We start from the raw sequence: 23,165 nt of genomic DNA on the forward strand, positions 1-23,165 counted from the left end.
GCTTTTTAATTTCTTGTAGAAGTTTCATCGAGTTGCCTTATAAATGGGATATTAGCAATCAAAATACAGAGTTTGAGCAATCAAAATATAGAAAGTTTGATTTTGCTTGCCACCTAGATTTATTGAATAAATATTTGAATGAATTCCTAACATGAATTATAAAATGAATTTTTTTTACCTTATTTATGGGCAATACTTCAGAAGGAAAAGAAAGCATTACATTTTAGGATTGAAATAAGTTTTTATTGTTCAGTTCATCCACTTTACCTGTAGTCTGCTAAAGACAAAAAAATTACTGTTCTTCATATTAAACTTTATCTGAATACAAAGTAATTTCTCAATCCATTGTTAGGTTTTTCTAGAAAACCTTCTAGATATAGGTTCTATATCTTTACAGGTTAGGGATCCACACAAAATTACACTGTTGTTTTAATTCTGAACTTCTAAATTTAGAGCAAAAGTTTGTCACAAATCTATTTTCTGCCATGACCCCTTTACACAGTTTTTCTGATGATTGCTTTAGAAATATTATGATTGTTGGATCATTTAAGCTTATGGAAATGTTTTTATGTGAATTTGTTTATGGGTAATCATAAAAACTTGGAGAAGTGTTTTTTTTCTTTTTTTTTTATTTCTGTAATGTGGTGTTGATTTTCCTGTTTCTTCAGTAAATGAAGCTTTTATCACAGTAAATAACTAAAGCTGTTAAATTTTAATAGTTTCTGAAAATGAATAGCTGTCTCAAATTCAAGCATAGACACTCTGAAACTTCTTCTCTATCATTACATTATTTTAACAAGCTTCTCAGAAGATGGCTATAGAAACTTACCAGTATACCTGTATTTGGTACAAAAGTGAGTTGCTAAAAAATCCTATCTAAAGAATTGCAGTAATCAAATAAAACCAGTTATGAAAACTTTAAATACCATGCTTAGTTGAAATACCCTGCTTAGCTAACATTTCATGGTTTTAAGATTGTTCCTTTACCTGGATAACTAATTCTATAATGATCTCATCAAGAACTTTGTGCTTGACATTACAAGAGAAAGAGATGTTTTGTGAGATATGACATCAGCTTGATCTTTAGTTTTCAGCACAGGGATCCCTTAAGTTCAGTAAAAGCATATGAGCCAATTCTCAGATTTTTATTCTATTGTTAGAAGCAAAGGACTATAAACATACCCAGACAGAGCAATTAAGCCTTAATGCATCCAGGAGGAGTCCAGCAGAAATGCAGAATAATGCAAATAATACGAATTAGCTGAGTCAAACATCAGACATGTAGTTTTAGGGTGATGGTTGCCCAAAATACAGGCACAGGTATGTGCCAGTTTTAAGAACTCCCCAATCCTTGAGAATCTGAAGAAGATGTTGTGTCCTGTTCCCAGATTGTCCTGCTTACCCCATGCAGTTTTTTCATGGGACTTTCCAAAATTAGGTTGCTATTACAGTTAATAATAAAATTTCTGAGCTTTGGACTTAATTGCCTTCCTTAGTTCTTCTTATTTCTCTTCTTATTTCTCCTAAACCCATATGAAATAATAGTCTCACTGTCACTTTTCAAGATGTCACCTGTGTGTCATTTCAGTTTCACTGCTTCAGTTCCTAATGAGGCTGCAAGTGAAATTCAAATGTAATAAAAATGAATGACTGTCCATCTATTTGTCTATTGCACAACTGTAGTAAAAAAGAAAGAAAAGCACCTTAATTTTATTCTTTGTGCATATTTTTGTCTTCACAAACTAGTACAGACTGTTTTCTGACACAGACACAGTAATGAATTATGCTGAAAATAATGTGTACTGTGTGAATCAATACCAGATTCCTGGAGCATTACAATTGCCATTAGAAGCAACTATGCACTTTGACTTTTTTTCTATTAAGTTTAGGAAAAATTCTAACTTTTTTTTCATCTCCTGGTTTTGCAACTTATCACAGACCTCATCAGAAACATCAGAAATCTGCATTCATTTAGTACTATGTCTTCCGTAGTCCTTTACCATGCATTTTTATTATTTTTTGAAATATTTATGTAAAATACCTGTACATTGGCAAAGGGTATTTATTCTGACAAAAAAAAAAAAAAAAAAAAAAAAAAAACAAAAAAAAATCTTAATTTAGCATCAGCATTGCTGGCATTGCAAAGTAAGGTACACAACAAAGCAAACAAAAGTCTACGTTTAAAAAGACATTGCCAGGTGGCAGGGAAATCATCAAGTGATGGCTCTATTTATGTTCTTCTCACTTCACCTGTAACAATGGCTACATTACAGCCTTCTGAATGCACTTGCTGTATCTTTCTAGAGGAGAGGGATGAGAGACAAGAGCAATATCTCAATTCCTTGTCCAGTTTTTTCCTGAGAGAATGTTTGTGACTGAAAAATGAGCAGACAGCTGCAAACAACAATCTTCTATACAGAACCTAAAGGCAAAAGTACAGGCAGGAATAAAGAGACCATGTTCTTTCCTAGGAGCCTAGAGGGAACTCTTGGGTATAGTGAATTCATAAACACCTGAGGCACTACCTTCAGTTGCATTTGTATCATGTCCATTTTTATTATATGTACCTTAAACAAACTCTAATTGAAGCATAATCTTTAGGCAGACTTATCTGATTAAAATGTTATTTTTCTGTTACCTCTGATTTCTGTACTTCTGTATTCCTTTATGAGCCTATGTCATTTAGAAATACGTCCACTATTTCTAACAAATCCAGAGAATCTAAACCCAGAGAACTTAAAGAAAACCATCTTTTCTACTCATAAAGGTACATGGCAGTGTTGGAGAGCCCTGGTGGATTTGGGTAGAAGACCCTACTAATGATCACATTTATCATTCAGAGTACTTCATCATTCAAAAGAAACAGGTAATGCACTTCATCCAGAATCTCACAGCAAAACAAAAACAAAGTTAGTGAGATGTGGATTTGTTAGGTCAAACAGTATTTTGGCCTAAGCAGATTTTCAAATCAGCAGTACAGTTTTCAAATTCAGATGTACCCAATCAGCTTGGACTTCCACAACAATGTTTTCTAAGCTTAAATGTCCCTTTTTCTCTTCCTCCTTTGCTGGGACAGTTATTTTCAGGTGATGTAGAAAGACTATAATGGTTTTGTCTGTTAAAGAGCAAGATGAAAAGCCAGCCTTATTTTTATCTTTGGAAGACTATTGAAGAAAAATTCATTCCAGGCAGTAAAATATTTTATAAAGATGTAAATATTTGCACACGTACTCTGTCGTCTGGTGTTAGCAATGCTTATGGAAGTGAGGCAAACTGTGATTTTTCAAGTTACTGATTTTTCTGTGTAGTAATTATTCTCTACATGTTTGCACTAGGTCATTACTAAAGAGCCTCAGCTGCTGGTGTTCACAATCCCAATTTTTGAACCTCTTCCTTCTCAGTATTACATTCGAGCTGTGTCCGATAGATGGTTAGGAGCAGAGGCTGTATGTATCATAAATTTTCAACACTTGATTCTTCCAGAGAGACATCCACCCCACACAGGTAACTTCAAATTTGATAATTTTGCTTTAATTTATATTGATCATATTGGGTTTTTTGTGGTAGTGCAATAAGACTCTTACTTCTGCTTCATTGGAGAATGATATATGGAATTTCACTTTGTGATATTTGTTTTCCAGCTTTCTAAGCTTTTCAATTCCTGAACAAAATGCAGGAATTTTGGTTATACATCTTAGTATAACACCAGCCTTTTAGTTACTCCGGATTCTCTATAAACCATAAGAAAACTGAACCTGTCATACAAGACTAAGCAAGTCTCTCTGTTACGATATGTCTTAGCTTAGTGCTTGCAAGCAACACCTTTCTTCTGGACTGGCTAAAAATAATCTTAGACTGTCTAATAAATGGCATTCAGCAAAGAACAAACAGTGAAAATTCTGAAAATATGAAATGTTTTCCTACTTTTGCTGAGAAATGTTTATCATAGCAAGAACTGTTGCAGCACTGAACATCACATTTCGTCTCATCAAGTTGTGTCCCTCCCCACCCCCTCCTTTTTTAACACTTGGCACAGAAGCATATGTTTGTGTTTTGCTTCTTTTTTTCTGGATACATAAATTGCTTTATACATTCACTGGGGCTGATGTCATTGTAAAACCTTTCCTCTGTAATTACATTTGGCTCATCTAGCAGTCTGCTGAGTGCCTTCAGAAATGCACAGTTCTCATACGGTGTTGTCCTTTGGCGTGCATAAATTCACATGTGTTTGTGAAGTGTTTAGCTATTGTTATACTGTACCTACACTGTCTGGAAAAGCATGTGTAACCTTTTTATCTAATTGACTGATCACTGACTACTATTCAGAAGAAACAGAAAGATATTTACACATCACCAGTTATGGAGACTCCAGGATTTATGGTAATTGATTTCAATTCCCATCTGGTTCCCACTCAACAACGAAGTACGTCGAGGCTCTGCTAGGCAAAAAATCCCTTCTTTCTCCTCAACAGAGCCCAAGAAATCACTTGGTGATTAGTTTCAGTGGGAATGATAAAACAGCCATAAGGTACCAGTGAAAAGCATGTGAAGAATATTAGGCATCATTGCCTCAGTAGATTTTATGGCTCCCATATCATACCTTAATGTGAAGCACCCTAAAAAGACGAGGAGACCTCCAGCCACAAAAAAAAAACCAAACCCAAACTTCAAAGCAAGCATCTGCATAGCAGAATCACTGCAGTCTCCTTAATTTGGTAGGATTCCAAATCCAATCTGGTTATATATATCATCTTCCAAATTCCACAATCTCTAATTCTTTGGATAGCAGATGCCCTCAAGATATATTAAGAATCATATATTGAAAAGCTGTTTGTTTATTTATTAACATTATGTCTTTAATTATAGATTTAAAGGATAAGATGCAAAATTTAGCTGTACTCATCTGATTTGTATTACTCCATCAACTTGGAAACTCCAAAGAATCCTTCTTTCTTAAAAAGACTTTTTCCCTTGAACTTGAAATACTCCACATTCTGTTATCATAAAAGCTGGACGTACATATGATCTAACACAGTGAGTTTAGAACTTACTACAGGTGGATAAAAAGAAAACAGGTATAAGAAAAATATTAATATGCAAATAGCTGGTTCACAGCTATCAGATTTTCAAATCAGATTTTCAAAATTACTTGCAGAATTATTTCAGAGCTATAAAACAACTTTTCATTTTTCTTCTTTAAAGTGAGCAATTACCCAAATGTGTACTCTCTGTCATATGAGATACTAAGTAAAACATTTTTCAATGTAAACTGTTTTTCACTAAATTACTGTTTAATATATTTATCTTCATAACAAGCTGTTGTGTGTGTCATGGCATCTCTTGTCATCCACTTACTATTATTTTGTGGTTTTAGAGCTTCTGGATCTTCAGCCTTTGCCTATCACAGCCTTGGGACATCCTGAATATGAAGTCCTGTACAAATTCACACACTTCAACCCTATTCAGACACAGATATTCCATACCCTCTATCACACAGACTGCAATGTTCTTCTTGGAGCTCCTACAGGTTCTGGAAAAACGGTTGCAGCTGAATTAGCCATCTTTAGAGTTTTTAACAAGTATCCCACATCAAAGGTTTGTAAAACAGGTTTACTAGAGTCATTTTGTTATGAGCATCTCAGTAATAAAAGAGTCTAGAAGAAGACTATGGGGAACTGAATTTTACTTTCTCCAATTTATATGTGTGTGGACACAAAATGTTATTGCATTATGTGCATTATGCTTTTATTTTAACTATTTATTTTAATCAGTTGACAGCTAGAGTTAAATCTACAAAAATGACATGCAGGCATGCTGGATTTCCTTTTCTACTTTACTTAACAGCATTTCCTGCTTTAATCTCCTTCTTCTAGCAGTGGTACTGTTTTATAGCTATTAGTTCCCTTCCATGGGACTACAGCTAGCCCAGTCTCTCTATTATTTAAACAAATAAGTTGCAATTAATTGCTACAGGCCAATTTTCTGTTCCAGCTCTCCCCTGTGTTTTAAATTGCCTAAAAGCTGAACAACTCAGCCTTCGGAGTTTTCAAAGTGAATATATATATGCTTCTCAACTTAGCCATATTGTCTTAGTTAACCACATTTTAGATTTAAAGTCTTTCAAAAATCTTTGTATCTGACTGGGAGATTAAAGAAAAAACAGTATAACCTTTACATTAACAGAAATTCTGTACATAAACTCCTTAATCATCTTTGAATTTAAATATCTTCATGTAATTTCTTAGTCCAAGTGAGGTAAACAAGTCACTCATACACTTCCAACTTATCTGTGAGACATAAAAAATAGCCAGTTCTCAAAGGAATGCATCTTTTAGGTTTTAATAAAGCTGGAAGCCTGGCTATATATTTCAAAGAATGTATGTGAACTCTTCATGTAGCAGTTTCTTCATTGTTCAAGAGCTTTAGAATTTTTAACCATAAATCTGTAAGTAAATATGTTTTGTACATGTAAGCATATTCCCCTCTGTACTGCAGGCTTCTTTGGGAAAAATATTGTGACATTTTGCTTAAGATAATCAGCTTTTTTACTTAATTGGTATTTTTTATTAATTTAATGACATAACTAGAAATCAGGTAGGATATTGCTTGCCAGAAATTCAGATTATTTCTGTTCCAGAATGTTAACATGCAGATTTTATAGTCATGGCAACAAAAGCCATTATTTACATAAGTGGGTTTTGGATTTTAAAAGGTGTGATAAATACTTCAAGAAATTATTCCTTATCTGAATATTCTTAATTGCTCAGGAAATAAACCATTATTTTCAGGCATTATGTCTGTTTTAAATATAATCCTGTTGTAGGTCATTTCAGGAACTCAGACCTTATTTATTTTATGGATTATTAGTAGGTTCAAATCTCACAAATACCATGTGTTGTAGGTACACTTTAATAAAGATGTCTTGGTTTACTTCTAGTTTTGTGCCTTTTCTTTTGCAGGCAGTGTACATTGCACCCTTGAAAGCACTCGTCCGTGAGAGGATTGAGGACTGGAAAGTAAGGATTGAAGAAAAGCTTGGTAAAAAGTATGTTTCTCCTTACCTAATCAGAGAAATGAGAAACAAAAGAGCAGCTCATCTAGTATGAGTAAAATCTCAAAATACTTATGAGTATTTCAAAAAGGGTTTTGGTTTTATACTGTCCTTCAAATTTCTAGTACTTGAAAAGTTCTATCAATAGTCACTGACAGATCAAAACTGAGATCAAAAATGATAGATCAAAAGTGATAGATCAAAATCAGAACTAAGAAAGGGATATGCTTTGATACCCAGCTATTTTCGTTCTTCTTCCTTGTCAGTATAAAAAATACAAAGCTCAGATTTCACTCCACAATATCCTTGGAAATTGAAAATGTAAGTCAAACTAAGCTCTCCTTAGAAACCTCAGCTGCAAGGAACATACAGGACTTGCATGAACTGTATAATAGTAGTTACACTATGTCCTTCATATATAAATTAATATAATTTTATTCCTTGGTAACATTAATTTCTTGCTGATCTTCCCAGGTGTTGGAGTTCAGCCATTACTTTATGATCTGTAAGGTATATCAGTCATGTTGATGCTTTCCAAAATTATAATGTCCTGCATTAAATTTTTTATGCATAGAATGCATTATTTAGGGCCTTCACCTTCTCCAAATACAGTCTTTTTCCTAAGTTAAGCTCAAAGCACACCACAAGAGAAAGAGATGCTGCTCTGTGTCCATGAAATTATCAGTAATATTCCTGTTGTTATCACAGAAATGAGTTAAAATATTTTATGGTACTATTTCTTTTTTTGTAATTTACAGTTACTTGTGACTATAATCTTTTACAGAATATACACATTACTTTTAGGAATTTTTGTTTGATGTTCAACTGGGTTTGGAATATGTCATTGAAATGTCTAAAACCCATTATAATGGATCCATCTAAAATGATGGGTCATCACAAATGCTGCAAACAATTGGAAAAAATCTGCTAATCTTCTTCAAAAAGTAATCTGAGGCTAATCTCTGCACCAGTCTTAATGGACCTTCACCAACAAATGCAATACACACTGCAATTTAGCCTTATTATTCAAACCAGAGATCCATGCAGAACAGCAGGCAGCAACTTGGTAGCCTCCATGAAAGCTTTCATCCTGTCTGTGACAGGATGTTATGGTTCACATTACATCATACCAGTATTATGTTATCTTCATTTTGAAGAACTAACTGTTGGTTGGGACTCATATTCTTCCTTTTCTTTCTATATCGTTTTGCTAAAAAATGATATTTGGTATTTATACAGTATTTACTAGGAAAACAAAGAGGCAGGTTTATTTACTTAAAACAATTTTGAAAATCCTATTAAATGTATTTGGCAAGAAGGAAAATTACTTTGCTTAATTTTGTTTCTTCCCTCTTTTAAGAATTTAAGTTATAAAGGTGTAAATATTTTAACATTAAGATGTTGTAAAGCTTTGTAAAGCCAAGCCACTGTCCTTCTTGATTACAGGGTTGTAGAATTGACAGGAGATGTGACTCCTGATATGAGAGCTATTGCCCAAGCTGACCTGATTGTTACTACCCCAGAGAAGTGGGATGGTGTCAGCAGAAGCTGGCAGAACAGAAGCTATGTTCAAAAAGTTGCCATTCTCATCATAGATGAGATCCATCTTCTAGGTGAGATGTTTCACTGCTTTTGATCAGAATCACTGCTAAATTTGAACAAGCGTGCTGGTACTTATGATGTGAATATACTTCTTGACATCTGAACCTTTCCTTTTTCTCTGTTTTTCCATATACTTTTCATTTACTAGGGGATGAGAGAGGCCCAGTGTTGGAAGTCATTGTGTCTCGAACAAACTTTATCTCATCTCACACTGAGAAGCCAGTAAGAGTGGTTGGTTTATCCACTGCTTTAGCAAACGCCAGAGACCTTGCTGACTGGCTAAACATTAATCAGGTATGAAAAAAGTTTTCATGCAGGAAAACAAAATAGCAATTGGTAAGATAATTCAAGGTTAAACTTGAAAAAAATCTTCTCTTGTAGATGGGTCTGTTCAACTTCCGACCATCGGTGCGCCCGGTTCCTCTGGAGGTGCACATCCAGGGCTTCCCTGGCCAGCACTACTGTCCTCGCATGGCCAGCATGAACAAACCTGCTTTTCAGGGTAAGCAACCAGCTCCTAGACCTTTTCTTCCTTTCTCTAATAGAAAAAGGGACTTTGCATAGTTCATTTGCAGCACATTTGCAACATGTGTTAGTGTATGTACTCTTGGCATGTATTGGGAGAATCTGCTGCGCTAATGGCCCAAAGATATTTGTCTGAAACATAAAGTGTGCTGCAAATGCAACATGTAAAAGAGGAATGTAATGTATTTAGAACAGAAGAATAAAATTAGTGTTAGTGAAGGGGAAATAAAATGTGTTTTCTCTTAGTGTTTGACACCAGAAAGAAATATTCGTGTAAAAATATTGGAAATTTAGAAAGCAATAAAATCATTCATATTATTAATCTGCTGAGGTATTTTCATATGGACCACTGCATGTTAGCATTAAAAAAATTGTGAACAGAAGTTGCAAGTCAGGCTAACCTCCTATAATTCTAGTTTCAAAGCAATAACCATAAAATTCAAAATTTGTAGTGCATCCAGATATGCTTCTGTTTCCAATTTTTTATTCTTAACCAAGCTGGCAAGCAGTATAGATTTAAGAAAAGCTCTCTTGTATTTTATTTGAACATGTTTTGTTTTGGTTACATAAGGATTATTTATTATATCAATTAAAAATAACCTCCAAAATAAATTTTGTGGTGTGAACTGCTGTTGATTGTGAGGTGACATTTGTGAGGGGACTTTTTAGCTGCTTTAATTAGCCTTATGACAGAAGCAAAGTATTGATTGTGGACTAGAGACCAATCTTGACAGCTCGGATTATTTACACCTCCACAAGAGTGTTGTACAAAAACACTAATGAACAATAAATCTGTCTTGGGCTGTTCTGCTACACCTGTTCCTGAAGCAACAAAAATCCATTAGATGCTGGTCTTTTAAAATATTTAGATATATTGGCATATATAGTTGTAAGGTATAAATACACATGAATTTTCCCATTTCAATAATTTCATAACTGCATTGTGTGTGTACATGCAGGAGCACATGCTGGGTAGTGTTCATGAACTGAAGAATAATATGTGCTGGTGGGCAGTATGAAATAGTTTTCAGAAATTAACAATACATAAATTTAATTGCTTGAATGAGAAGTACATGAGAAAACACACAAACGGATTTATAAGTGCTTTAAAGAGAGTATTTGAAATTCTAGGTACACCTGTTTATACTTCTAGTGCTTGTTGATTTTAGAAAATATGTATAAATATGATTTATTGCACGCTCTGTTCCCGACTTGTTTGACATGATACAGTCAAGGTTATTTTAGCATTTTCATGGCAATACTTATTCCTGAGACCATAAAAATTTCCCTGCAACCAGAAACTTTTCAAAGATGGGCTGAGCAAGAAAATGCTATTTTAAAAAGTCCTAAAACCTAATTGGTTTGAATATATCATAATTGGTTTAAATATATTGAACTAGTTAGTTGGCACAGAAACCAAGTTCTCTTTTACTGTAATGCCCGCTTTCACAGCAGCTATTGAAAAGTCACTTTCTGCTTTTTTTCCCTTTTCTGATATTGGTAGATTGAAGTGATCCTCTGTAGGCTGGCATGAGTTTACGCAGCTCAAGCTCTGGGTCAGGCAGAAAGCAAATTTTAGACCTTCATGGCACTGAGTCTGAGACAACATACCCCAACAGTGTAGAAAAAACATTAACATACTTTTTAGGCTGAGATAGAGAAATTCACAAGCTTGAAGTCTAGGAAGCTTGTCTAGATTTTGTGGTGCTTTGTTGGGTTTTTTTGGATAACTGGTTGTTCTCTTAATTAGCGTACAGTGTTCACTGAAGTAGCTGAAGACTCAGCCACATGTAGTTTTATGGCCTTTGGTTCAGAGGTGGTGTACTCTCACCTCATTTGAATCCATCCAGTAGAATAAAGGCTCAGTAGACATACCTCAGTGTCATCTGCAGGGAGGTCTATCAGCTGCCATGGGATTGCAAAGAGAAACTCTCATTTTTGTCATTAAAGGGTCTAATTCTCAAATTCTGTTTTGCTCAACAGCAATTCGGAGTCATTCTCCAGCCAAGCCTGTTCTTATTTTTGTGTCATCCAGACGTCAGACAAGGCTCACTGCCTTAGATCTCATAGCTTTCCTGGCCACAGAGGATGATCCCAAACAATGGCTGAAGATGGATGAAAGAGAGGTAGAATCATTTTACCTTCCTCATTTGTGCTTTGCTTCTATCTTACTGATGTTTGTTTGAAAACAAAAAAAATTCATCTGAAACAAAAGAGTCGTTTGAGGGTAGATCTTGAAAGAGTTGTGCATATGCTAAATTTCCCTATGTATTAAAAGTAGGGACAGCATTAAGGCTATAGAAGCGTCTGTGCAAGAGCTGAACTTCAGAACACAAACTCTTTTATCTTTGTTTTTTCCTGCATATCTTATTAATGCTACTTCCATGGTCCCAGACAACATATATCACAGGGTGCAAGTCTTTGATACCAAGATAAGACAAAGACTAAAAGAAAGAGGGCTAGTGCTCTCTAAAGTTTACAGCTGGACATCTGTGACTTATAGATGTTAAGCTGAAATCTAAACCAAATCTCCTCTGGTGTTTTAAGAGAAAAATCATCCTTCTCATGAGATGCATTAAGTATATGTATTTGCATATATATCTGTGTGAATATATGTACCTATGTACATACATGCATCCATCTATATTCCTAGATAGATAGATATACTGCAGAACCAATCATTTAGCAATGCTTCAGTCTTGCATATCAATGAAATAAATCAATGATATAAAAAAAGTAAAGAAACCTTCTGCCAAGATTTTTTTAAATATAAAGATTGCAAAGTCAAACACTTAGATGTTAAACAATGCTAGCAGAAAGACTTATTTTTTGCTCTTTTTCAAGAAATATAATCTTTAATTACATTTTCTTCTTTTTTTCAATCTTCTTTTGTTTACTGCAAAATGTGAATGATGGCTAAATAATAAACAACCTTTCAATATTCTCTTTTATCTGTATTCTTCAAACTGTATACCAGATTATATTTAATTCACACAGTTAAACACCTGCTCTGAATGCAGTATTATTTATTTTACTCTGCACTAGTGGTCCTGATTATAGTATATCATTGCTGCAAAACAGGTTTTTCTGATCGATACTCAGGTTTACTAGATTTTGGATCTATTGCAAATCTTCTACTAGGAATTTCTGTGATAATTTATGATCAAAACACAGCAAAATGCAGGAACCATAAATATAAAATCCAAGTTGAATATTGTATGGATATTTTTATGTCATATATATGAATATAAATATATCATATAAATAGATCATTTATATATAATATTATACAATTATAAATATTATATATCCAAAAGCATAAGTTTCTAGATTATATTATTTGTGTTTGTTTGGTCTTTGCCGAAAAATTAAATGAGATTTCCCAGAGATAAAGCATAACATCTTTATCCTTTCTGTTTTGGATGGATTTTAAAATAGAAAATGGCCATCTTGGCTGATAAACCACTATTACTAAAGCATATCTCAACTTGATGGTGCTTTTCTAGCTGTATATCCTCTATTTAATGTTTTCTTGAACCTAATAGAAACATTTTATATCCAAGTTTTTATTATTACTTAGTAGAGTACTCTAGTACCTTGTAGGGGTTTACTGCAGTAATCTCACCTAGAATTAGAATATGCATTGTGCAGCTTGCCCTAAATGACTTGCATTATTATGGATAGTTTCCCCAAGTCCTGGGAGCCACTGCTATTCTGAAAAGAACTATAACTGAAGCTTCTTCACTTGCTGGAAAAGGGTTTTCTATTAGGAGTCTTTGAATTTCATGTTTCAGAATAAGCCTCTGAAGGTTTTGAAATAGGAGCCAACAAGGACAAGCAGACTTTGCATTTATTAGTTTAATAACATTTGCATATGATTTGTATTTGAATTAATAAGCTGAATGTTTGGAGCATGAGATACCTACCAAGTTACTCAGTTCTGATTACGTAAATGTAAAAGACTGAGGATTAAGTTCTAAGTTGTTATATCTTACCACTATTATGCAGAACACAATTCTGTTTGAAGTACCCACAATTTCAAGTGGACATTTCTTTGGGCAATTATGGGCCTAGTTTGTAGTTTTGTGTTTTAAATGAGCACGATTAGCCTGAGTTTCATTTGACATTGAAGCAAAGGACAAAGCTCTAGTAGTGCTACATACATAGTATATATCCTACCCAATTTTTTAATAATAATCTAATAATTATAAAAACTAATCATAATTTAGGGGGTTTAAATTTTAAAAATTTTATCTCAAGTAATATTAAAGTCAGAATTAGACAGGAAATAGACAAAATTCTCTCCAGACCACTATAAAACTTCTTAAGTTTGAAAAGTAGAACTAGCAAATACTTTATAGCAGGCATTCCATGTCTTAATCCCTTTTCCAAAATTTCAGTTTTGGAAATTTTCTCAGTTTTGGAAAGTTTCTCAATTCCATATGGGATTAAAATGGACCAGTCAGAAGAATTAAATTTTGTTGCCTTTTAAACAACATTTTTTTTTTCCTTTCAGTTTTTCACATTTGGGGGGTTTTTTTGCCAACCACTATTCCTTTAGGGGGATTTACAGATAAATTACTTTATTTTCAAAATAGATGTAATTCTTAACTGTCGAGTATTTTGAAATATAAGAGATTTTTCATGGGTGTATAGAAAGTTAGCAAGCTGTATCTCAGACCATGGCTTTTTTCTTCAGTCGGCCTTAATACATATTATACAAAATATTAATTTTGGCTGCCATAAGATTCCTTTGAGAACTCATTAGTAAGTTTTGTTTAATGGTTTAATTGGGTTTGCTACATGATGGCTAAAAGTTCATCTGTTTATGTGACCTTCCCAGTAGATTTCTTAAGGCTTCTTGAAATGTTCTAAAACAATGCCATCCGTAATAACTTCTAAACGACTGATGTTGAAGTAAAGACAGATTCTTACAGCCATTAAATACATTTTTTCTTTGTTCTTCTTTGTGATGGTATCAGAGAAATTCAGGCCTTGTGGGGAAGAGACTGAATGCAGCAGAGACCAGTACTGAGTCTTTGTGAATGTGCTGTTAGCAATACTAGATCTTTGTTTATCAGCTATGCCATCATGTTTGCTTCACTCATCTTCTCTGTAGAGATTCTCTCTCTGGTGGTAAACCAGGCTCTTGTTTGAAGCTTGTGATGAATTATTCTGTTCACAAACTTCCAGGCTGCTTTTCACAGTACTCTCAGAGAACAGGCAAATCCACTTCCAGGTCCAAATATCAAATTCAGGCAGCATATCAATCGGTTATATTTCAAATGACATGAACTTGCATGAACCTTCTGGAAAACATATTTGTATGTATAAGTGACATATAGAAACAACCCTTCAACTGTTGCCACCAAAGTAGATAACAGCTTGCCTGGATCATGGAGGAATCATGCAAGATGTTCTTTCCCTCAAAGGAGTCATTATCTAACAGGTGCAACTGAATTATGCTCACGAAGGAATTTTGTTATACAGGCATCTATTGAAAAATAGATATCTTATAGGCAGCTTCATTAGGTTTTGGGAATGGTTCTTCCTGGACATTTTCCTTGAATTTCATGTCTGATATGCAGGTTTTGGCTCGTACCCATTGCAATATTCAGAAAGTTGAAAGGCATTCAGAAAGCTGAGACAGCAGTCAATCTTCATAAATCTGGCCAGTACTTAATGAAAATTGTTGTTTCTAGTATTGCTCAGTTTTGCAGTTCTGCTGGGCCTGTTGCTGCATTAAAATAGTTAAATTTGTTTCATAGATTCTATCCAACTAAGTTTCAGGCTCTGTGCATGCTTTTTTGTGAAGAAATGGCCACTCAGAGACCTGATGCATTACATATACTTTAGTCTTACCAGGGAAGTCTCCAATGATGTTTGAAATACCATACTTAGCAGGATTTGTAGCTGGTGCTTTAAAGCTCACCCCTACATTTTCCAACTGCACATGCAGACATTCTTCAGGATTTAAGCAACATTGCTACAGTTCATCCAGAGTATGAGTGGGCAGTCTCTAGGATAAAAAGAATAGTTCCCTTTAGAGCCTTCATGAGGTTTTTTAATTCTTCTGTAAGTTGCATTGTCCATATGCATTCCAAAATTTCTCTCTCTTGCAATGTGCCCCAAGACTGAGTTTATTTTTCAGCAAAGACTGGAGAAGCAGCAGCAGAAGCTGTTTTCCTTGCCATCTGCAATAAAAGCAAGGACTCTTCATTACACATCAATCTGTAAAGATTGTCCTGGTCATGCTTTTGAGGCACAGGTGCATCATGACAAGAAATGTGAATGGGCAGTGCATCTCAAAGAGGAGACTGCATCTGTAAATAGAGTGGTTCTTCATTTCTTTCTCTTGTTCTTTGATGCCAGCATGCCCATGGAAAAAGAAAATGTTATGCTTACCCTGTTTTTTTTGTATAATCATTAGAGGATTTTTAATTATAGACTTACTAGCTGAAATTCTAATTTGGACTTGTCAGCCAGGACTGTCATGTTCAAGCTTGTGAGCCATTACTTATCTTGTTAAAAGGGACAATAGCTCAGATTATCATTTTGGAGACAGACAGTGCCACCAGTTTCTGCTGGTCAGCTTGGGTAAGATCAGTTATACTGGTCTACATTAGGAGCTGACTGAAGAGTCCTTCCCTGTCACAAATTGCATCTACATCTGTGGTGGCAGAAAATGTTGCAATCTTTTTACAATATAATTTATTAGAATCAAGTTTTCAGTTTATTTATTTTTCTCTAATGTTTTTATAGCCTTTTGTTTTTTAACCTAAAACAAAAGTACAAAAGTAGTATTTATGGTTTATTGTTTGAAGTCAGAATGCATTTCTCACCAGCAGACAAGCAGGGTGTTTTCTTATTTGTTTGGTGGAGTTTCTTTAAAAATTTATTCCCTGTCCAGATACTTGGATTTATTTTTCTTTAATATTTACAGTGCAAGGAAGGAGAAGAAATGTACCAGTGTATATAGTTTTAACTTTAACCACAATGGTTTTTGCATTCTGTTTTGTGCATCCTTTGGCCATCTGCATCTTGTTAAGACTGTTCTTTATGAAACCTCTAGAAATAGCTAATATCTTCTAGCACAAAGATACCTGCAGTAATATTCAATAACATCCATATCAGGCAATAGTTTGCTTCCACAGAATTCAAAGGCCCTTGAATGAAGGACATTCATTGACTCCAGAAGAATAAATCAGACCAATCCTGATTTTGCTATTTTATACATCTGAGTGTATAAACATGTGTGCAATAATTATGGATTAGTATGTGTGTATTTGTGCACTGTGTGGAAATACACATAGCTGTATGTGTGAAAGGGAATTAAATTTTATCAATAGTCAGTTTGCATTGTTAATAAAAACAAAGAAAAAAGCCAAAACCAACAAAAAAAATCCTAAAAATTCTTGGAAAGACAAAAGATGGCTTTTCCTTCTCTAACCTTTAAATCAAACAACCTATTATCTCCATGTTAATGTTTTGAGGTAATGTTGTGCTATAAAACAGGAATAGAAGAATCTGGTCTGTGTCATGAACAGGCATATTGCTGTCATTTAAATGTGTCTTTTAGTGTTAAATGTTTTATTATATTATTATTCTTTAATGTATTATTATATATTATTAAATATGATTTAATGATATATCTCAACTGTTTAAAACACATTTTAAAATGTTCCTTGAACATTATTTGAGTTTTTTAGGCAGCTTGTTCTGTGTGGGATAGCTCTGTAGTATAAGCCAATTCTTCATCAAAAATAATTTTGTGAGGTTTTTTTTTTCCTGCCTTTAAAGATCAGGAGGGTACCCAAGAATGATTTCTGAGTGTTTCAGTCATTCTAGAAGTTCAACTTCCTTCTACAAGATGTTGGTTTTATGACACAAAAGTGTGTCATAAAAATTAACATTTAGTTATAACAAGGAGATGTTTTTATTTCACTTAACATCTGTAGCAGATGTGAAATATGTAATTATTTTTGTAAAATACTTCATAACTTTCGCGATTCTTTTGTTTGGCAGATCTTTCTTCTATTGGGCATTTTAGACAATTGATAAGCATTATTCAGTGGCATATGGTCTGAGTCTGACGTGCTTTGAAAAGAGTAGAGAGTACTAATAATGAGGATTCTGTGAAAATGGGAAAACCAGCACAACAGATATGCTTTGAGAAAGTATGGGGTTTTAGCATCTTGAAACAATATATCACACTCAAAGGGACAGAATTGGGCTGCACAATCTGTTAGCTCATTCTTGTCCAATCTGGTCTCCTCCTTTCTTTTGGAGCCAGCATTGTCATCAACTTGCTGAATTATACTCTGACTGGAATGTATTTCAGGCACAGGGTAATGTATCTGCTTAAATGGAATCCTATCTTTCTACAAAAGCTTTTTAAGTATAATAAATTTAAAATATAAAAAAAAAGTTCTATTAGCTTAAAGTAAATGGTTCAACAGTTTACATATGTGCAGGAACAAAGAAAATGACTACTTAGTAGTTTGACAAAAATCTGGTTTGTTTAGAAATAAGAATAGAAAATGTAGAAATAAAGTTTATTTTAAAATATTTTGCAGTGCTACCAGGTTCCTAAATTGGTTTTCAGAGGATATTTTAATTTATTCATCAAAAAAAAAAAGTTAAGAAAGATAGCCAAACCTTTCAGCCTGTGCCTGATCCTGGTTGTGTATGAGTCCAGGGAAAAATCCTTTCCTGGCATTAAGTTCCCTGCATTGGTGTTGTACAGGGCTTTTTATCATGCCAGTACAATTTGTATTTCCTTTTATTATTTTAATTTTTTTCTTTTCTTAAGATAACATAGATTTCATTTATCCTTCTGTGAGTAAAACTACAAGACAGTTGTTTTCAGAAAGATAAGTAGTAATTGAGTCATAACAATTCAGAAATGTTAGATTTGTTTTATAGTCACAGTGCTGTGTCTGTTTCTTGTTAATGAACCTATTAATTGTGCCATTATTTCTTAATAGAAATTTATAATATTCTTACACTACACTGACAAAAGGGAGTTACATTTTTAAATAAATTGACATGAGAATTTTAAGCCTTGGATTGTGCCTATGGGTAAAACAGTTATGTTTATTACAGTGATTTATGTGAAAGTAAGGGGTCAGCTAAAAATGACTAGGATTCCCTGCTGCTAAAATGACAGGATAGCAGTACATGTGCCAGTGCTCCTGCTAAGGGTTCTTTAGTTTTCCTGTGGTAAATTACACAGCCTTGCAGGTATGACTAACAGCACCACAGGCCGCCGCTGTAATACGAGTCAGAGGGGAAAAAAAAATAACCACCACTGATTGTAAAAGCAAGAAGAACATCTTTGAATAAATTCCCAGCAGCATGAATTTAGGATGTTTTGTGCTGGCAGCTCTATGGCAGAAAGGTTTAGCTCAGGTTGTGTACTGGAAATAGCTCCCAGTGTAAAACTGTGTGTGCTGAAGGAACAGTCTAATCACTAAGCCAAATCAGCTAATTTGATCCCTGTACTGTTCTAGAGGAAAAGGGGGTTTAGATTCATTATTTTCCCAATATCATGTTCTTTTGATGTGAATAATGAAATTAATGTCTTTGGAATTTGCTTGTTCCCTTACATTAAAGACATAACTGTCATAAGGTGCTGATTCTTGGTGGGGAGAAGAAAAATTAATTCAGCCATTAGATTCTTTTGTCAATTCTTTAATGCAGAAACTGACTAAAATCTAAATGCATTTTTTTTGTTTGTTTTTCACATATTTACCAATTTTGTTTTCTATTTTTTTCATTCTAATTTCCCATTCAATGTATACATATATTTATTATTTCTTAAAGTGTGTACATAGGCAAAAGGAGCCTATGCAGTACTAGTACCAATTAATAAACCTGCAGTAAAAAAATCATTAATAGGTTTGATAATATTTTTAGTATTGCATGTTGATGGTCATAATTGTAGAGAAAACAGTATGTGTGTTCCCATTTTATCCAGATATTTTTTAATCTTAAAGAAAAACTCTCTAAGATGGGTCATAATTCATGTTGTCTACACTGAAGTCACATGTCTACATGTTGACTAGAGAAATCAAAGGTTTGGTGATTGTATCTAGATAGATAAACTTTATCCTTTAACATATCCTCCTTTCATTCATCTCTTTATTCTCTTCGACTTATCTACCCTGCTTCATACTTCCCTTTCCTAAATGGACTTATCCCCTCTTCACTTCTCAATTCATTTGGTTTTTTTCTTTCTGCTCCCTTTTTTTTCAGTATTTCATGGACCCTTCCACTCTTGTAAGCAGCCTTTTGTTTTATATGTGCTAGATCAGTTTATACAACAAACCTTCCATGTCTTACAGTACAGGAAACTCTCAGGAACATCCAGCCAACTGCATTGTGAGGGGAAATAAAGTTTAGGAGCTTCTATTGACAGATGAAATTGATTGATCTGTCAAAAGTTGAACAATTTCTTGTTTTAATTAGTTTCCCTGTTACTGCCATCAGTTGTGGTTCTGTTAGTCAAGATTACTTCAACAAATAGACTTTTTAAATGCTTTGCAATTTACTCTTCCTGACAAAATTGATTGATTTACAAAATCTTGTTTGTTTGTTTTAAAATCCTCAATATGAGCTGTTATATTCTGTAGATATTTTGGTGCCTTTTAAGGATTCTCAAGTAGCAACATGTTACTTGACTCTAGAGATGTGAATAATTTTATTTACATTAAGGTCTGAGAATTATAAAACACAGGAAATATTTGGAGAGGTTACAATCTTGAACATCAGAAGTGAAACACCTCAGAGTCCTACATAGAAGTGAAAATATCACTGTAGTCATGTGATGCTATCATGTCTCAGTCCTTTGGAGAACTCAGTCTGAGATGAGGCTGAACACTGTCCAAATTATTCAGTTACCCTGACTAATTTGTTCTGCACTACTGTTTTTTCTCTAACCTTGGCTATACCTCCCATGACCATGAATGATTCTGCCCTAAGTATGCAATATCATGATGCCACTGCTGGTGGCACCAGGAAACCACTAATAAGAGCATAAATTTTAAAGTTCCTGGCTATAATTATATTAAAATCACATAAAATAATAAATGGCCTTAGAAATAAAACAATATAAATAATTTTGAAGGGCAGAATCACTTAACAAGACAGTTTCATTTGTTTTTACTAAGAGGCTTTTCACAGAGGTCATCTACAAAAATAAATAAGTTTATTATAAAAGTTGTGACTTGAAAATGTAGGCAAAAAAGATAGTTAAAATTATAGTAGTAAAAAGAATCCCAAAAGTCATTGACATCAGATTTGACATAATTAGTAATAATAATAAAAATAGCTTTTTATCTGGACTTCTGAAAGTTTTAAATGAACACACTTAATAGATGTTGAATTTCACGGAGTTTGAGTCTATAAATTACAAACTCACACTCAAAAAAATTTTCAAATTAATTTGCATTTCAGCCCATAAATAGAAAGCTTTCTATTTTTCATTTTGATGAATAATAACTGCAAAATTATCAAACTGAGGAATAATGTTCAATGTTCTAATGTTCAAAGGTATTGGAGAGAGCCAAATTTATTTTTCATGACTGTTATTATGTTACTGGTTGCAGGGATTTGCTATGTTTTTATACCAGTCCTAACCCCTTTGATACTAGGGATTGCATTAAACAAACACAGAACAGAATGCACGGTATTTGCCAGACCTGTCAAGATATTTTCAGCATTTTCATTTCCTTGTCTGTGTTACTTAGCATGTCAATAAAGTCATGTGCATTTTGTATTCCACCCCCATTGTTAATATAGTATTTTTTTTAGACAAATCTTGTCTTTTCAGAGACTGAAGAAGGCTCTGATTTCCTGCCTGTATAAACAGCATAAAGCATTTTATCATTGCTACAAAAACAAAAAAAATAAATATAAGAAACCAAAAAGTTTAAAATTTCTTAGTAATCTGTTTTAAAGCATGCAATTATTCTTTCTGTTACAGATGAATGACATTATAGTCACAGTTAGAGATTCGAATCTGAAGCTGACCCTTGCTTTTGGAATAGGCATGCACCATGCAGGTCTGCATGAAAGGGACAGGAAAACTGTGGAAGAATTGTTTGTGAACTGCAAAATCCAGGTACATGTGTTCTTTTTGAATCCTGCTGTAATGAGTTTTACATGGAATTTTAAAAGTTGGCTTTTTGTTACATATACCTCATTAATCTTTCTTTTTGTCTTAGGTTCTTATTGCCACAAGCACATTAGCTTGGGGTGTAAATTTTCCAGCTCATTTAGTAATTGTTAAAGGAACAGAATACTACGATGGAAAAACAAGGCGTTACGTGGATTATCCCATTACAGGTACTCACATAAACTATGGAAATGTTCAAATCCTAAAATGTATTTCAAGCATATGCAAATGACCTCAATTATTTAGTAACTGAATTTGGATAAAGACTAGGAAAATGAGGTAAGGGTTTTTTTCTTTGTTTAATGCAAGTTGTAAGAGAACTGTTAAGATTTTCTGCAATAATGGAAGTGTTTCTGTTTCGTGAATCTTTTTTCATGCTAAACTCCTTTAATGTGTATCACCCAAAATAGACATTAAACAATTAAAGGGACAGTATAAAGCTTAGTCTCTGTATCTAGTTAGCTAGGTAATTGTATAAAAGGAATTTTTCAAGCGTTGAGGTTTTTTTTAATTTCTTAAACCTTTTCTAAATAGAAACAAATCTTTAACAGTAAACTTAGCCATGGTTTGAAATGCAACAGTTGAATCACACACGTATGAGAAAATAAAATGCATATATAGTCACTACTTAAGGTAGCAAATGAAAAACCTTAACTGGCCTGGTATCTTCAGTGATATAGGAGATACTTCAGAAATAAGCAGCTAAATTAAATATTTGAATTTCTGGCTTGATGCAGACTTTCGTTGCTTTCTGGCTCCAGTAAACTCCAGTTTTCATAAACCATTCTGCAGTGTTTTCAACAAGCTGAAGAAAGTGAACCATGGAAGAACTATTTTAGAGTTCAGACAGGGAGAATATTTGTCTGGATGGTACTAAGTTTGAAGAATGAGGACAAGCTAAATTTATTCCAGGTTTCCTGTTCTGTTTTCCCTTTCTCTTTTCTGAAAAGAAAGTTTATTATTAAATGCTCCTATACTACACTAGCAATGTGTACACCTCAGGACAATCTAAATGGTATTTGTTAGGTAAGTACAGAGCTTGCATCTTTTTAGCCATGCACTGTCTTTTCATTGAGAGAAGTTTCGTAACATAAAAAAAGCTCAAACTGAAAATACTAAAGGGGTTACTTCTTCAAGTAACCCATCACAGAGCTTAATTTAGTGGTTAGTGCTCTGCAGGAAACTTGGGATCAATTTCCAGACCAAACTCTCTTTTTTAAAGATTCTGGTCTGACCTGGGATCTTAGCCATGCACACTTGTATTTTGTGACAGCCTTTGGCTGATGTAAACTTAGTGAAAGCAGTGTCTGCAGCGAAGCCGTGTCGCGCTCGTGCCGACTGGAGAGCGGCAGCGATCGTTTATTGCTGATCGGGGAAAAGTGGCAAGGGAAGAAATCAACAGAAGCTTTAAATTTTGTGTTGAATCCATGGCACTGTCAGAAATCAGTAATAGAGCAAATAATATATTTAAAAGAAATCAGAGACTCAATAAACAGTGCAGACTTACTATGCTGTTGTAGGAATCTGTTGTACAAGTTCACACAAAGGCTTCAGGGAATGCTGATACTTTCACTCTTTATTACCATTCTGCAACACTGTGTGTTGTTCAATTCCTGAATCTTCAGTAAGACTTAGGGCAGGGGAGGGGGTGGATGGAATACCACCATCTGTGATGGAAGCATTCAGATTTTGTTGTCTGCACTGCAACAGAAAATGCAGATTCCTTATTTTATGAAGAAACATGTGGTGTGGTTTGCCTAAAGCATTTTTATTTTTAACTTTCTAGAGAGTATTTATGCATCTGGAACT

The 23,165-nt window shown here is 34.0% G+C and overlaps 1 protein-coding gene across 1 annotated transcript in view; it reads left to right on the forward strand.

Moving 5' to 3' along the window:
- ASCC3 (activating signal cointegrator 1 complex subunit 3) overlaps positions 1-23,165 on the forward strand; it is a 250,456-nt gene that overhangs the window by 172,974 nt on the left and 54,317 nt on the right. Inside the window, exons 23-32 of the mRNA XM_077176551.1 lie at positions 2,768-2,866; positions 3,336-3,504; positions 5,375-5,595; positions 6,960-7,045; positions 8,498-8,664; positions 8,802-8,947; positions 9,035-9,155; positions 11,162-11,304; positions 21,165-21,302; positions 21,406-21,526. Of these exons, the coding sequence (XP_077032666.1) occupies positions 2,768-2,866; positions 3,336-3,504; positions 5,375-5,595; positions 6,960-7,045; positions 8,498-8,664; positions 8,802-8,947; positions 9,035-9,155; positions 11,162-11,304; positions 21,165-21,302; positions 21,406-21,526 (1,411 nt within the window). The remainder of the gene's footprint in view (positions 1-2,767; positions 2,867-3,335; positions 3,505-5,374; positions 5,596-6,959; positions 7,046-8,497; positions 8,665-8,801; positions 8,948-9,034; positions 9,156-11,161; positions 11,305-21,164; positions 21,303-21,405; positions 21,527-23,165) is intronic.

Source organism: Agelaius phoeniceus, chromosome 3, assembly GCF_051311805.1.
Source record: "Agelaius phoeniceus isolate bAgePho1 chromosome 3, bAgePho1.hap1, whole genome shotgun sequence".
Lineage (NCBI taxonomy): Eukaryota > Metazoa > Chordata > Aves > Passeriformes > Icteridae > Agelaius > Agelaius phoeniceus.